The sequence below is a fragment of the Caretta caretta genome, chromosome 4 (genome assembly GCF_965140235.1).
Source record: "Caretta caretta isolate rCarCar2 chromosome 4, rCarCar1.hap1, whole genome shotgun sequence".
Taxonomy (NCBI): domain Eukaryota; kingdom Metazoa; phylum Chordata; order Testudines; family Cheloniidae; genus Caretta; species Caretta caretta.
Window position 1 is genome coordinate 62,633,304 of NC_134209.1, and position 17,795 is coordinate 62,651,098.

Genomic DNA, 17,795 nt, shown 5'->3' on the forward strand with positions numbered 1-17,795 from the left:
ACCCAGGATAACAAGATTGTGATCAAAGAGTAACCAAGGGATAAACTATTCTCTGCTATTATGTTAGCCTCAATCGAAATGTTATTTGGCTTGTGGAAAAATGAGTAAAATGAAATTCAAGTACTTTACGGCAATTCACTAGATGTTGGAATTTTTTATTAGAAAAATATTTAGATATTCAATATTATGTATTTCTAGAAAATTAGATAATTTCAGTTAGGTGGAGATTTATTTTACATTACAGCTGACTATGAAAACCTAATGCCATTAAGTAGAATTAAAACAGCAAATATTTCTTGGGAAATATCAACGAGTGCAATCTACTGGAAGCATAAAACCAAAAATGCAGAAAGATATTAGGCCAGAATACCAAGCCAGCCTTAACCTTTTCCTCTTTGGAAACCAATGTTAGTGACATCATAATGTTATTCTAAGTATAATTTTAATGTTTGTAACTCTCTAAATTCCATCTGTTTATATTAAACTAGTGCCAGTCACAGTTGGAATAATATCAGGGTTTCTGACAGACTGGTTCACCCTGAGTAATGGACTGTATTGCTCAGGTTAATTCATTACTATTGTATAAATTCTCCTTACTTAGCCCAGAGACAAATTCACGGAAGTTGATTAGAGAATCTCCATTGTCATCCAGCAATCTGAATAAGCGTGCAGCTAGCACATCGGAGTGAGTCCCACATGCCCAAGGAAAGAGGAGAGCAAACATCCCCTTGAACTGCTCAAAATCAATACGGTACTGTTCCAGATATGGCAGGCTGGGGTCATGACGGTCAAAAGCATTGCTGTTCCCTCCCCAGTAGCAGCTAGTCAGATGTTCTGCCTGAACAGAAGGCAAATGCTGTAAGATTACCATTGTTTCTGTAAACAGCTCAACAATATCACCAACACTAAAAAATAAATACATTTAAAATAACATTAGCATTTGAGTTTAGCAGATTCATTTCTGACCAGCACTGACATTTCTTAAAAAAAAGAAAAAAGAAAAAAGAAAAAAGAAAAAAAGAAACAAAAAGACTTCCCCTTACACAGTGCAATGCCAAATTCCTTTATGAAGCAGAAAAGAATTCAGCTCTGCTTCCCAGAAAAACATAGTAGTAAAAATTTTTTGGTTAAAGCGAGATGTGACTACATATACACACACATACATATATATATACACACACACACACACACAGAGATATGATACGCTCAATCTTGTTTTTTCACAGCTACATATTGTTTCAAGTTAGGAAAGTAGCTGATTACAAGATACTTGTAAAACAGAATTTTGCTGTCTTTAGTTTAAAGATTTCCTTGGCATTTGCAGAAATACTTGCTTTGTCTTAGCGCCTAATCCTGCTCCTACTGAAGTCAATAAGGGCTTTAAAATTGATTTCAATGGAGGCAGAAGCAGGGAAATAGGCCCTGATCATGCAGTGTGATCCTGGATTCCTTCACTCTTTCACAGTCTCACCAATTTCACAGTCCTGAGTATACTTGGGTGCAGGGATCCAGTCTAGAGACTCATATTGCAGGACCGGGACTGTAGTAAGTATGGAGACTAGTTACAGGAGATTCACGAGAAAATATGTTCTCTTTACCAGAATATTCAAGAAACTCAATCCTGGCCAACCTACTGCAGTGTGTGTCACTCATGGACTGAGCAAGGGTAAGGATTAACTGTGAGGATAATTAACAATTGAAACAACATACATTGAGATATGGACGATTCCCTTGAAGTCTGTAGATCAAGACTGAATGTCTTTCTAAAGGATATACTCTAATTTAACCAAACTTTATGGACTTGAGGCAGGAATTACTGAGTGAAATTCTATGGCCTGTGGTATGCAGGAGATCAGATTAGGTGATCATAATGGTCCCTTCTGGCTTTGAAATCTATGACTATTTTTACTCCTCCCCAGCTTTTACTTACTATTAGAACACTACTTCAAGAGAGCCTCTGGACAGAAAATTAAACTGCAGAAGGTTCAGTATAAATTAAAACCATCAATTGTAGCACGTAGCAAGTACCATGCAAAGTAAAGTTACAGGCTGTCCAATTTAGCTTAAGGAAGATATTTTGGGGTCAGATTTTCAGAACTATGCCCACAAATCAGGTAGACAGACAAAGAAGGTTTTGGAGGCTGGCTGAAACTGTGACCCAGGATGTCGGTCTTTCCCTTACTTTTCTACTAACTGATGTCTTCAGGATAATACATTTTTCTAATCAAATTAGTTTGAAAAATAATTATTTCTTTCGTTTTAAAAAATGGCTCTTTTGTATTTCAATTATATCTAGTTGCAAATTCCAGTTTGTGTCTGGGCACACGACAACACCGAATAACTCACAAATTTAGATCAATTCATTAGCAGACAGAGTTTTCATGTCAAATCTAAATGTTTATTTTTCCTGTATGCACGTGATCTTATCTTGACTACAGCTTTACCTTGAAAAGAGCATAGAGTTCCTCCAGTTCATCAATAGTAAAAGAAGTCTCAGTCACAATGGTTCGCACCTTTGGAAATGTAACATTAAAAATTAAAAGCTTCCTATATATGTGCCATTTGAAAGATATTTTTATTTCAGAAATCAATTGACCTTAATCTTAGCAAGAATATTTTTCCAAGGACTTACCACATTGCGCTTAGTGGTGTCTTCAAGAGTCTGGATCACCTTCAGTCTTTGTTTAAATCTCATCTGTTCAATGAGATCTGCTCGTATACTTCCAAATTTCTAAAAAGGAAGACAAAATGGATCCTTTAGATTGTGTGCTAGTACCTGGAATACTTTGATTTCTTTTTATGCATAAAAAAATAAAAAAACAAACAATTCATTCTGTAAGCGTTCAGAAATTATGTAAGATGAATATCTTGGACAAACATTGTGTGACATTAAAGACATTTTTCTAAACATATGACTTATAAACAACTGAGTTTTCAGGAATTTGTCATTAGATTTTCTTTTCCTCCACCATTTCATTTCCATTTGCCTCCCAAGCATTTCAGAAGGGATATAAACCCTCATGTTTTAGGGCATAATGCTCATCAGGTAGAAGTTCGCTTAGAAAGAAACTTCCCCTATAGGCAGTTACTCCATAGCTATTAATGCAGAATTACTTTCAATTTCCTCTAAAACACTTCTTATTTGCCACTGTTGGAGACAGGATATAGGGCTACATGGATCATTGGGTTGATCTGATATAGCAGTTCCTATATTACCAAACAACTGTCCAAATCCAAATATGAGGAATGAAATTCAAATTATGGGTAAAAAATTTCGAGAGTGCTTAAATGACTTAAAAGCTTAAGTGTCACTTTCAAAAGTTACCTACTTACCTTTTTTATAGGACTTTTCATCTGAAGAGATCAATGTGCTTCACAAAGGAGGTCAGTTTCATTATATTCCCATTTGACAGGTAGGGAAACTGAGGCACAGACAGGTGAAGTGACTTGTCCAAGGTCACTCAGCTGGTCAGTGGCAGAGAAAGGAGAGAACCAAGGTCTCCTAGTCCAGGGCTCTATCCACTAGACCAAAGTTCTCTCCTCAACGTATGCACAACTTCCAAAGAACATTAATATGCTACACCTGCATGCCAGGTGAAAGAGAGTGAGGGCAAAAATATAATACTGAGAACAGTACTCATTGTTCAATGGACCTACAGCACTGGCTCATGCTCTCACATCCATGAAACTCTGTCCCACAGATTTGTTTCTATGGGCTGTCAATAGAGATTTCCCCCAACACGAACATCTCTGTAATATGGCCTTTGAAGAAACCCAGGGACAGCTTTTAGCACGAGAAATAGCACCAGCCACCTAGGGTGCCACATATAAAAGTCATGGAGAAGCCTGCTGCTGCTAGTGTATCAGATTGTGATATGCATTCCAGAGTGAGGAAGTGGGGGGTACCATCTTAAGTACATCAGGATCGGTTAATATATTCTTAGGCAATCAAATAATGTTCAAGCTGTGACATTCCTAAATCATCTGTACGTCTACAAATCACATGAGAAGTAGCAGGATGTTTTCCCTGCTTTATTTGTTAATTTTCCAATTAAAATCGGAAAGCTTTTGAAAGACAGACAGTTAAGGAGCCCGGTTAAATAGTTACAAGTATTTTTAAACACAAAAGTGCAGGTGAAAGTATGGAAAATCTTTAAAAAAAAAAAAGTCAAGAGTGAAATTTTCAAAAGCAACCAGTGACTTTGGAGTCTAGGTCCCATTTTAAAAAATGACAGGCACTTAGGAGACAAAGTCCCAGTTTAAGTCAATGAGTCCTAGAAAATGGGACTTAAGCGATTTTGGAAATGCTACCCCAGCTCTTTAATTGTGCAACAAGTTTGCAGGATTGCAATTACTTTTATAGTAATACAGAGTAATACCAATCACTGTGGATTGTGACTTTATTACAGGATCAGATAAAATGAGATGTTTTGCATTTTAATAAATCCAGCATCTTCGATAATAGCAAAGAAAGTCATTAGCAAAATAGAATGCATTTGTTGATATGTTAAGTGGAAAGTCCCTCTGCCTCTGTAAAAAAAATCCAACCCCCCCACCCTACAGGTACAATGTTCTATTCCTGCCTCATATACCATGCTAGGGCATTGGTTCAATACTGACTTTGAGAAGAATTCTACCCATTGAATTGCCAGCACTGTTTTCTGAAGCACCTGAGTTTTCACTAGAGGTTTCTCATCCAAGTGTCCAACCCTCCTTAGCTTATGAGATTGGACAGGATCACAGCAGTGTGATAAATGGCTAAATATTATGCTACAGTTAATAGCATTCCCTCACTGAGTTCTCAGATTCATCGTTTCCCTCCTCCCTTCCCCCAAGGCAAGTGTCATGGGATAGTTGGTCAGATAGAGTCTGCCTTCCTTCTGGAACAAAAAGCATATTATATCCCTTACTTTAAAGGAAAAACAGTCACCTTTCACTGTACATCTTGCTATTTTTATACAGCTTTTAATAAAGGGCAAGTGACAAGGGTTACATTGTTATCCATGTGCCTCTGACAAGCTAAAATACTAAAAATACAGCAAATAAATGTTAGCTTAATGGCAGCTGGAGATTTCCTGATATTTACAACACATTTGTCTCTTTTGTATGTTTATACCAAGCCCAACACAATGGGTCCCCAATCCCAATTGGGTACAAGAAACTTAAGGCCAGGAACGTAAGGGTCACTGAACAACAGAGGGCCCTCATTGTCTCTTGAAAATTTTGGCAGTTTAACACCAGGAAACACCACCACCAATACATATATACTGCAAGCTGATTTAACAGCCTACATTCAAATAGAGTACAAGTAAAAAAAGATGCAAGTTTATCTCTGATATAATTCCACTGACTTCAGTGCCATTACACTAGGGATACATTTGGCCTTTTTTCTGTAAGTTTCTATTCAACTAGAAAGAGCTATGAACTTTTGTACTACACATGTCCACAAAAGACAGATTGTGGCTCCGCATGAGGCCAGTTTATTCATCTAAATATAGTCAAGGCCACAGAAGCGCTCTTAAATGGTGTGGGATTCAAAACAAGGCAAAATGGGACGGCAGCTTTATAAAAATGTCTGCCCCTCCACTGCCAGTTTGTATTCTTACATCATTAGAGAGGGGGAAATCCTCACACCCTCAGATTTAATTCACCCTCAATGTGGAATTCACTATTGCTAAAGGCTGCAGCAGATTTCTGGTGCCTTTTACACAGCTCAAAAATAATTATTTTTTCTGAGACGTGGAGGACATAGGGAAGGTATCTGAAATACCTGTCAGGGTTTTAGATGGCTAGGATCATTCTACATTTTGATTTAAAATATTCATTAGTTCTACATGGCACAGGAAAGAAAAGAACCAATGAATTTCCCATAAAGGAGAATTTGCGCTCCTGTTGTTGGTCCTGAGTTAGAAATCAGCGTTTAAAAATTAAGTGTCAGGGATATTTTCTGAAAGTTTTATTGTGTAAAATTTAATTTAAGGATTAGACAAAAATCCTTACTCTTTTGATGTTCAAAGTTTCAGTCCATTTTTTCTTGGACTTTACTATGCACTTTATGAACATTAACTAGTTAGTCTGGTATTGTGGCTTTTGCCAGGAGTTTTCCAACTCTGAGTTATTTCTGCCTTTGTCAAAATTAGAACTGGTTGGAAAAACTGACAGAACCATTTTCTGTTGGAAAATTCTGTTTCAACATTTTGGGAACATAAACATTGATTATTTGTTCTGAAGCAATTTTGTATTATAATATATAATATTGCTATAATTTGCTATAATATAATATAAAATAAGTTACATCAAAATGAAACATTTTGATTAATCCAAAACAATAGTGTTCAGAATACTCCTTTGGAGAACTTTGAAATGTTCAGGTTTTGCTCTCATTCAAAATAAAACCAAAATTTCAATATCTCAAAATCCTTCATGAAACAGAATTGTTGTCCTCAAGCCAGTTCTAGTCAAAATCCTAAATTACCTCATAGGAAGTTCTGATGAGTCTGAAGATATCCACCTCAGGATAAGGCTCTACATCATCGCTGAGGAGTGAGTGAAGGTGAGGGATTGGTGGCAAAGTACTGTCCTTATTAGTCACACTGTCCAAATACCTGATTGGGAGAGAAGAAAAAAAACCTAACTGAGAAAACTTGGGACACATTTTTCCTGAGGATCAATAGCATCAGGATTACATATAGACTGACTTTACATAAGTATGATCAAACCACTCAATTATTCTGTGATTTGGACAAAGATACCTATTTTGCCAACTCGTAACACTCCATTTCTCCCCAGAGCTGCATTAGTTGTTTACCTAAACCACATTTACCAAGAAATATATAAAATCCATCTGATCACAATAAGATGTCCACAATTTGCCAGTGATTTCCTCAACAGAATTTTGAAATATTTTTGTTTGAGTGGTCTTACACAAATAAAGATGTGTGGGGCACTATCCACCTCATTCCTGTTGGAACAGGGGATGGTGTACTTGATTCTCAATACCCCCCTGCCTCTCTCATCCCCTAAAGAGATTAAAGAGTATCAAGTGCTTATCCTTCTTGCCAGTGTAGCTCCTGTAAATCACCTTGCAGCCACAAAAAACTTCCTTTCATAACTCCTCAGCAACGGTTGGGGCTTAGTTCTGAGAGGAAAGATGAGATGACCAGGGCTTTTTTTTTTTTTTTTTTAAATAATACTAAGTAAATTATAAAAAACCAACACACATAACATCAGCACTCATGCTTGGCTATAAATTACCCTGAGCCTCACTTAAAAAAAATTAAAGAACCTGATTCAGCAGCACCTTGAAATCTAAACATTGACACAAAATGTCAGGAAATCAAATGTGTCATTCAAGGTTACATAAAGTGGTCTTAGTTCAGAATGAATGACTCATCCAGGTTTACTAACCTGCCTCACGTTTTTATCCCTTCATGAGCCTTTCAAGATCTATTGCATTCTCTGGCAAGTCTATTTCCAACAATAGTTACCCCTGAATTCAGGTATTTTTCCTACTTGCACTTAAAAGTTAACAGTCAAAAGGATGAAGTAACAGATTCCAGATATCTAACCAAGACCTGCTGAAGATCCCTACAAGACAGGTTCAGAAGAATATTCTAGAAACTACAAAGGAAAAAAAATGGTTTTGTTGAGCCTGGCTAATAGGAGCAGTTGTGCATAATTCCTTTGTAGACTTTTAAGGTGGCTGTAATTTTCTGAAACTTTGTCCCACTAGGGCAGTGGTTCCCAAACGTTAACCACCTGCGAACCCCTTTCACGAAAATATCTAATCTTGCAAACCCCCTCCTAAAAATTAATATTTCCAGGGATTTTCTCCTTTACCTGAGCATAAATGATAGAAGCAGTGATCTAGAAAATAATTTTTATGACACGTTTATTACACACTATTTATTACTACATCATCATCTATCATTATATTAGTAATTTTATTACATTATGAAAACAGCAACACTCTTCCAAGATTTCACTTTTGTACCTCGTATCACTTCGATTAAGCCTCCTACATGTTTCATCAAGGAGTACCAGACATGAAACAGCATGAAAGTATTTAAGATGACAACTCAATTAAAGAGTTCCTCCCACAAGCATTCGGGTCTTGAGCAGTCCAGACAAACAACGCAAGACTACAACGAAGCTTAAACTTGTTCTGCCAGGAAGTCATGGTCACAGGGCTCGGGCTGCTGGCTCCCAAGCCTGGGTGCCTAGGGACAGCTCTGTCCACGATTAGAGAATTTTTTCTGAGAACCCCCTGATACATATCACAAACCCCCAAGGGTTCATGAATCCCAGTTTGGGAACCACTACCCTAGGGGTATGTCTACACTACAGCGGCACAGGTACAATGCTGCAGCTGCATCTGTAGTGTCATCATATAGATGCTTCCTACATCAATGGAAGGGGTTTTTCCATCAATGTAGTTAATCCACGTCTCGATGAGGTGGTAGAGCTTCCATTGATCTAGCCGAGTCTACAGTGGGGAATTAGGTCAACCTAAATACATCACACAAGGCGCAAAATTTTTCATAGCCCTGAGTGATGTAGCTAGGTTAATCTACTTTTTAGGTGAATACCAGGCCTAGATAAGAAGATATGGTCACTCAGAAATATATGAAAAGCCTTTTTTGACAAAGGAACACATAACTCCTGTTACAGACAAAAAGGATTTCAAGCATCTAAAAGACATCATCAGCTTCTTGGTAAATAAGTTAAATGCACTAAAACCGGAAGCAGAGCTTTGGTTTTGTTCAATAAATACCTTCCCAGGACTGTCATTGCTTCTCCATCATCTTTACAGTTCAGCAGCTTGTCCACATTAGCATCCAGCACAGCAAGAGCTAACTGGAATATCACCTTTATTCCTTCATAGAAGAAACAATCCACAACCACCACAGCACTTTCAAATGGCATTACACTGAGGAAAAGCGTGAGGAACCAGGACAGTGAAATTGTGGAGATAACACCCAAGTCCTGCATGCAGTCATAAAGCTGTGGAACACAGTCCCGGGCCAGCTCTTCAAAAACACCTTGATCCACCAGAGCTCCTGTTGGAAATAAGTAACATTGGGCACGCACACATTTAGGATCAAATGAATACACATTTAGACCCATCTGGGAAAAATATTAGAAGAACATTCTCCAAGATGCTTATATACATTTCCTTACCACCAGAGAAAGGATAGATCCTTCTCTGTTATTAAATTGTGATAAGCACCAAAAAAAAGCAAAACACTATTATACAGAAAACAAATGTAATAAACACAGAGCCTAGAAAAAGCAAACAGGGTTTTTTCTTGTTCTGAAACCCGTTCTTTGGCACCTGTAGATAAGGCACCCACCATTAATGGTGGAATTCTACTTCTCAGCATCGCAGGAGTGGTGGTGGGAGAGGCAAGATAGGGGGAGGAAGGAGAAGAGTTTGTTAGTTTTTTTCATTTTTAAGGAAAATTTAGTGGTTGTTCCCTGTGGTGGCACAAAGCTGAAGAGCTTCTATAGAACATGCACACCACACAGGCAACAGCAAACACAAGTATCTCCACACCACTACCTCTGGGACTGAGTGGGTAAGCTCAGTCATTGGTGCCTTTGCTAGGTAAGTAACAATGATTTTTGTTATGGAAGTGGATTGAAAGCATCAATTCATTTCATGCAAGCCAACAGCCAGTCATAAGACAGTAAAGGCTTTCAGTTATTAATGTCCTTTCAAACCAACAACCTAGAGGTGAGTGGTAATACAACCTTCTCCTGTAAACTACCCAACCCTGCCCCTCACCACATTCATTTGGTAATTATATTATATCCTCTGTTCTCTACACTTAAAATTCTAGCCTCCAACCTCCTTCTGACCTCTTTAACCTAAAAGAAGTCAAGTCGAGTCCATTGTAGAATTCTGTTTTACCTCAAGCAGGTGAAGAACTAACACAAGCAGAATATCTACTTAGGTAGCTGCTTCCAAACTTCTGAACTAGCTATTTCATTCTCTCATCTGTTAGCAACAGTTCATATATCATCAGTGCTGACCATCTGATTATTTCAAAATAAAAAAAATTAACAGAACAGGCTTCTGGATATTTAAGGACTTTTTGGAAAAAACAATCCCCTTAACATACCAACAACTCTTGTATTGTAGTAGTCTGGCAGCATGCGTTCACACAAAGCCACAAGCAGCCAGAAAGCTTCCTCCTCTTTTGCATACAAAAGAAGTACTGAAGTGACAATATTCATGGCCTACAAGAATGAAAAAATAAGTCACTAGATGTAATTTCTAAATTCTCTTGCCATATCTAGTGCTACAAAGTCTGAACAGATAAGAATTTATGCAAAGTCAGAAATTAGCCATGGATCTACCCTGAAGAAATTTCACTTAAAAATTACTATATATTCTGCTATATTCAGCAGTCCAAATTCTTTTGGAAGTACAGCAAACAATGTTTTCCTAATGTTCCTAATGAGAAGTTTCTTCAAAACATCTGAAAATCAAGACTCTGGATGTTATTGCTTCTTTGCACAATCAATTTATTGTTCATTCTTCACGAGATCAACTGTTGAGTTGTACTGAGGGAGGTGCATTCTCTCCAGGGCTGCGGCTGAAGGAACTGTGCCTCATTCAACCACAATGCCTCTTGGAGCCCTGGGGAGTGCAGATTCTACACCATTTTTTGCAAGGATGCAGTCTACACACCCCAGGCTTTCTGCCAGTGCAAAACAAAACCAAAAAACCCAATGGAGGTCATGCTCTCCACTGATGAGGCAAATGTTTGTAGTAGTGGTGCCAATCTTGAGCAGTCTTGAGCACAATGGAGCAGAAGGACTAAGTATGCCCAGTCTGTGTGTGTGTGTGTGTGTGTGTGTGTAAGGAGGGAGATGGGGGCAAGGATCCTTGTGACCCATTTCCTCCATCTTACACAAATGTCTGGCACAATGTTGCTCTGTGTTTGTTTGCTCTCAGTCATTTTAAGTGTTTGTCTAACTCCTTTGTCAAGGCCAGAAGGCCTGAAAAAATGACCTACTTTGATAATATTTCCATGTGAGAGTTTGAATCTTGAGGAACAGATTGGTTATTTTAAACCCTAACTTAATAGGAGAGATGACAGATGGTGGGCAGGTATAGTACCAGCTTGTTTTCTGTGACTGTCCCAGAAGAACACATTTTTAAAGTTATTTCATTATATTTTAACTCCCCCAAAATGAAAGTTAAATATTTTTAAAAACACTAATTTAGTTCTCAGTTAAAAACTAAGAAATTCTGATTCAGATCCCTTTTCAAGGTCTGTCAATTCATATATACTGATCCATTCCCAACACCCAATACTTCATTATGATGCAGTCACACACTATCCTTTTCTCTTTAGTCTTGTTTACTATTTATATAATGCTTTAGAGTTTGTATACTTGCTATAACTGTCACTAGGTCTGTGAAAGAATAAAACGTACTTTAATACCATGATCCAGGACTACTTATAATTTCACTCCTGACTGTGAGGGCCAGGGTTACAAGTGTGCTCCTGTTGCCACTATTCCAGTGTTCATTGTCCTACCATTCCCCCTCCCTTTTTTTTATTATTATTATTATTAACAAAAGATACTTCAAGAAATGTTGAGTGATTTCTTCTTTATGAATTGATGATGATGGTTAGAATACTTTGCATCTCCCTCTGTATTTTTCATTCAGGGATATTGAAGTGCTTTACAGTCAGGGATTAAATTAGGCCTCACAACACTCTTAGAAAATCAACAAGTATTATTCCCATTTTGCAATCAGGGAAGCTAAGGCACAGAGATATACAAAAGGAGACTGCAGTCTTGTACTCTAACGGTTGTGACCAGATAATGCTTCCAGACTTCGAAGAGAAACTGCTGCTCAATCTTAGCTACAGCAGAGCTGCACTCTGCTATAATAGCTTATGTGATACCTTGTTGTTTTCCTTAACACTGCTTGCAACTACGGCAAAAAGAAGGTTTTGAAGCAACTAAGATACGATGGAACATTTGAAATACAAGGAACTTTTTCTTGAAATGGAACGCAAAGTTTCTTACCTGATCATTTTCTGTTAGCAGCTTCTCTCTGAATTCATTACTCATGGGCCAAAGCCCCCTAAATGTGGCGTTTGGAGGCAGTCCAATGTTGTGCTGGAGGCTCCAAGACTAAGCTCTGCCCTTCTGCTCAAGCTACCAAAAGAGCTCCTCCACAGCTGCAGATAACACTAACAATTGGTTGCTGGAATGTAAGATAACTTGATACACTATATTAATTTAACCTTAAGACAATATATGTATGAATCTCCCTTTGGAGAAAATGTTCAGTTTATATTTTTATTTACAAGACCACCAGGATGGGTTGAATTCAGAGAGAAGCTGCTAACAAGGAAAATTATAATGTAAAAATTTTTTCATTTTGTTGCACATGCAGCTTCTCTCCTCATTCATTACCCATAGGAAGTAGTGAACAGTGAATCCCAGAAGTAGGGACAGAGTTTAATTATTGTAGTAGCACAATAGCCAGGAATTGCAGTACCCCGCCCACAAAAAGCAAGAGTTAAACTAAGAAGTTATGTGGAAACCAACCCAGTAGCACCTTTGCAAATCTTCCCCAGGCTCATACACTTCCCCCCCCGAGGGCCTCTAGAAATTTCTGTTAATAGTTTCCTAGATGCGTAGCATGCTAACGGATGCAGGATTTTTACATCTTGGCTGCAGCAACCTGAGTCCCTAAGGCCTTGGCATTTTGGACAGAGTAAGATGAACAGGGTACAACTGGCATATGTAATCTATACACTAGAGATGAATCTTCAGAGCTCTAGGAACGCCCATTTATGTCACAATCTTCCGAAGGGTAGAACCAAATGACGGGAGACCTATTTCTCAGGAATTGTGGAAAGAGGAGTTTACCTTGAGCAGAAAGGTTTCTGGAGCTGTAAGAATATTTTTTTCCTTATGACAAAGGCATATCTTGTATGGATATGGGAATTAATTCCAAAACTTGCCTTTTTCAGGTAATGGTGACTAGAAAGGCCAGCCACAGGCTTGTCTAAATTAGTCAGTGTAATTAAACTTGGCAACTGATATTCAAATGGAAGATCCAATGTGGTTGGCTACAAGGCTGGTATCCACATCTCTATGGTGTTTGGTTGCGGGACTCCAAACAAATCTCCTGGAAAAACTCTAGTGTAGCTGAGATCACCAGACCTTTGGGATTATGATCATATTGGTATTACAGAAGCCTCTAGAGGTCAGGGTCTATTGTGCTGGGCAGTAGAGGTACAAAGAGGCAGTTCCTGCCCCAAAGAGCTTCCTGTTTCCCCTCACACCTGAAATGTAAATTTGACCAGATCAATGAATGAAATATCCTGGTTGAGTTCTCTCTGAACACCAAACTGTATCAGAGGCTAAAGGAGAATCCATGCTGAACTACACTTCTCTTCTGATGCTCAGGCTATTAGCTGTAGATGTTCCCAGTCTGAATGAAGGAGTCCCAGCTTCACAAGGTCTGGTGTTTTCTATAGGTACAATGTGGGGGTCTTGGCTATCTAGCAAGTCCATAGTGCCTTCTTACGAGGAGGACTTAAACTCTCCCTTTTCCTCTTTTCTGTATGCGTTATGTACGCAGTGTGGAAAGGCAGCAGATTCTTCTCTTCCCAGGCCTTTATTTCCATTGCCAAGGAGCAGCTTCGTTCCGTGGTTTCAGAAAGGATATAAACACTTATGACTCAATTCTAAGCCAACCTCTGATGGGAAGTAAGAGGAGACTTTCTCTGTGAATACTGTAATTGCCTGCTATGTGGTTTCTTGCACCTTACTGCTCACTGTCACAGACAGGATACTGGACTTGATGGACTACTGGTCTGACCCCATATGTCCACATGGCCATGTTTGTGGGTTTTGCCTTGTCTTTTTAATTTAAAAAGACACACCCTGATAGAGATGTCAAAATGAACTGAAAGGATACATATGATAAGATTTTGGAAATCTGTCTTCCAAGTACGCTTGCTTCCATACGAGTACACATGCGTCTAGAGTTGGGTTGGCTTTCAGCACGTTGTTTGAAATTACCTGCCCACAAAGAGGCACTGGATGTTATCTGAGAATGACAAAACCATGCACTTGAGGCAATGCGAAGTTAAGTAAGTCCTCAGAAGGAATTTAACTAGGTGCATTTCGAGAAATCTTGCTCAGGGGATGAAGCTGATGCATAGCACCCTAACATTTGGAAACAATTGGCTACTGATGACCCCTCAGGAAATGATGGATGCAATGAAGTTTTGGATCTTTGCAAATCTTTACCATTATGATAAAATTACAACCAGGACCAGGACCTCTTGGAGAGCAGTTCTCTGCATTGGGATCAAAAGTTCCTCTGGATTTTCAAGAGCTAATGGCAGTTCTTCCTTTAGGAACAGGTCTGTTTCTCTGGATGCGATACTGATTGGTATGTTGCCTATGCCTGGTTATAGATGCATTACATACAATCTGTGCCTACCACCAGCCACTTATGATTCTGGGTGCAGAAGGTAGATCAGAAGGAAGAGTCCTCCACAGGAATTCTGAACTCTCGCACACAAATGCTCTGTGTCATACTGAAGGAAAATTGATCTAGGTTTCTTTGAAAGCATCTTCTCCAGATTCTTCCCTCTCCCAGGGTAACAATCCTTTCTTGGATACCCTTGGTGTTAGAAGCAACCAATAGTTGCTAATGCTGCTTTCAACAGTGTGGGCTGAGGCCTGTCCGCAATCTCAGACAGAAATTTCTCTACCGTTTCCCCCAATAGCTCCTCTGCACAACATATCCATTTAGGACAAGCAACGGCAATCCAGGGATGTAACAAGGCTTTCTTGTAGCCACCAAGTGAAAATCCACTGCTTGGTACAAATCACAGGACAGAACCTGAGACGTCTTACTCCAAGCAAGGCTCAGACCTCTAGACAGTTAGCCTCTTGTTTTCCACAAAGAAGGCATTCTTTATTAAACATATGAAAAATGTGTGTTCTGAAGGCTACAGCTGAGGCTTTGAAACTGCTGTGCAATGTATCATTAGTACTATGGTCCATGGAGTCTTTTGGAAGGAAGTCCCCTTATGCAAGTGTGACTATGTCTTTGACTGGTGGACCTACTGCTGCAACAACCTTAGACTCCCCAAACTTATGAAATTTCTTTGTTTTATATAAAACATTTTAGTTTAATCAGATATCCTCATTTCAAACTTATCAACAGGAAATGTGTCTAATAATGCTTGAAGAGGAAGATATTTTATTAACATTAATGAGTTCCTTGCAAGCTACTGCCAGACATCCTTGTAGGTTTTTGTGTTTTGTTTTGGTTGGGATTTTTTGTGTCCAATGCATGTGTGGTACTTCTTCCCTGACTGTTTATAGGGAGGAGGTAGTACACTATTTATCCTGGCACGGTGACCACACAATAGAGCAGAGGTGGGCAAACTTTTTGGCCCGAGGGCCACATTGAGGTGCAAAACTGTATGGAGGGCCGGGTAGGGAAGGCTGTGCCCCCTCAAACAGCCTGGTCCCTGCCCCCATTCGCCCCTCCCACTTCCCGCCCCCCTCAGAACCCCCAACTCATCCAACCCCCCCCCCACTCCTTGTCACCTGACTGCTCCCTCCTGGGAGCCCCCTGCCCCAAACCGCCCCCCCGGGACCCCACTCCCTATCTAACCCCCCTGCTCCCGTCCCCTGACCTATCCACACCCCTACCCCCTGACAGCCCCCCACCCAGGATTCCCACGCCTATCCAACACCCCCTGTTCCCCGTTCCCTGACTGCCCCCCCCACAGAACCTCCGCCCCATCCAACCACCCACTGCTCCCTGTCCCCTGACTGCCCCCCGGGACCCCATACCCAACCCCCCCCCCACTGCGCATGCCACCGCCACCCCCTTACCATGCCCCTCAGAGTGGCAGGAGCTCGCAGCCCCGCTGCCCGCGCGGCGGCATATCCACATGGCAGGGGGAACAGCGGGGGAGGGGCCGGTAGTGAGCCTCCCGGGCCAGGAGCTCAGGGGCCGGGCAGCAGCATCCCGCAGGCCAGATGTGGCCCGCCGGCCATAGTTTGCCCACCTCTGCAATAGAGGAAGGGATACTGTTGATACTGATACCTCAATTGTGGAGGTAGCTTGCTAGACGTCTCCAGGGAACATGGAAGGCTGCCTTGCCTGCTTCCCCAGACTGCAAAACGTCCAAGTAAGTGCAGTAGGGGCAACTTAGTACAAACTCAGGACTTTACACAGGAAAACAGACTCCCTTTGAACATGGGAAGGGATTTCTCACTTACCCCTCTGTAATCCCCTTGTGGCGCAGAGGGATGTGGAATCCTCATGTGCCTCTGTTCTGGTCACAGACTGAGTGACCTCCTAAGGCTTTAATGTGGAGCCAGCTCGGGGAGCAGGGGAGGGGTGGAGAGAGAGAGACACACACACACACCCCTTTCCCTGGCAGAGCAAGGAGTTATTGCTGATGATCAGAAGGCACAACTCCCATTCTGCTGCTGTCTGAAATCTGAGCTCATCCCCTGGCACAGTGCGGGTTCTTGGGCTGAAACTCAGAAAGCCCCAGGCACACTTTCCATTCCTCTGCAGCCGGAGGCAGAGCTGCACAGGAGGAACAGGCTCCTCTGCAAGCCTCGACATGCTGAAGCGTGTGGGAGAGGCAATGGGAATGATACAGAGCACCGTGATCCTAGGAGACAAGCCCTAGCAAACACTCCCTCAGGGGACAAGGCCAGGGAGGAGGGGTCTTACCCCTGATTTTCACCTCATTTGTTCATTAACAATACTTGCAAAGACACACTTGCTTTTGCTTCTTGGAAGTTTCTGGTGTTTGCAAGACTTACCCCAGAGTTAATCCCGATTCACAGTGGGAGGAAGAGCCTCCGCTTCTTTCCCCAGGGAGCTGCAGGGTAGGGGAAACTCTGGATCCTTTCAGGGTTTTTACCCCTTCCAGCACAGATCTGTTCTGCGACCAACCCCCTGAGCTGGCCAGATAGCTTCCTCCTTGTCCTCAGATGCTCTCCCCGAAAATTCAGAAGCAAATGATTGGTCTTTTCTGCACTGGAGTCATGGCTTCTCAGGACAAGGTGGGAACCTGACATGCCAGTCTGATTCTGAGCCCCATGCCCTAGCAGTGCAAAGGTAGGCTGGCTGGTCACAGGCAGGGCATCATTCACCCTCTGTAGAACCTGTAAGTGCTGCCTCACAAAGGCAACACGGATTAGATTTAAGCCAGGTGTTTGCAAGACAGCTTTGCCATGCTTGAGTGGGGGCAGAGGAGTCCAGCAGGGAGGTGCTGCAATGGCAGATCCAGGTGGTAGGAACCACAGTGCTGCTATTTATCTAATCTGGGGGAAGAGGAGGAGGAAGGTTATAAGTCACAACTGCCTGAAAACAAAACAAAGGAAAGGTTTTAAAATTAAATGGTCTGGAGAAACTGAACCACCAATTTGTTCCACTTTTGAAAGGAGAAAATCGGTTGCTTGTCCTGAGCTGAAGGGCAGAGTTTAATCCTGGAGCCTCCAGCAACAACACTGGGCTGCCACTGAATTCCACAGGTGGGAGCAATAAATAGCCCATGAGTAATGAACGAGGAGAGAAGCTGTGCAACAGGCAAAAATGTTACTAAAAGGACTTTCAGGGTCATTCACAGAACATCCCTTATTAAGAGTTCATTCTGACACTTTTTGATTATTATTTTAATTAGACGCACTTGGGGACAGATCCTTAGTCATCCTTACACTGGCCACTATATTTATGGGTACACAAATCTGCATATACAAACCAG

At 40.8% G+C, this 17,795-nt stretch overlaps 1 protein-coding gene across 2 annotated transcripts in view; it reads right to left on the minus strand.

Annotated features, from left to right (window-relative positions):
- TBC1D9 (TBC1 domain family member 9) overlaps nucleotides 1-17,795 on the minus strand; it is an 80,081-nt gene that overhangs the window by 11,408 nt on the left and 50,878 nt on the right. For both annotated transcript variants that reach the window (XM_075127701.1, XM_048847076.2), the window contains exons 11-16: nucleotides 10,125-10,242; nucleotides 8,774-9,059; nucleotides 6,476-6,605; nucleotides 2,633-2,731; nucleotides 2,445-2,513; nucleotides 598-838 (exon numbers count right to left, since the gene is read on the minus strand). In XM_075127701.1, the coding sequence (XP_074983802.1) occupies nucleotides 598-838; nucleotides 2,445-2,513; nucleotides 2,633-2,731; nucleotides 6,476-6,605; nucleotides 8,774-9,059; nucleotides 10,125-10,242 (943 nt within the window). The remainder of the gene's footprint in view (nucleotides 1-597; nucleotides 839-2,444; nucleotides 2,514-2,632; nucleotides 2,732-6,475; nucleotides 6,606-8,773; nucleotides 9,060-10,124; nucleotides 10,243-17,795) is intronic.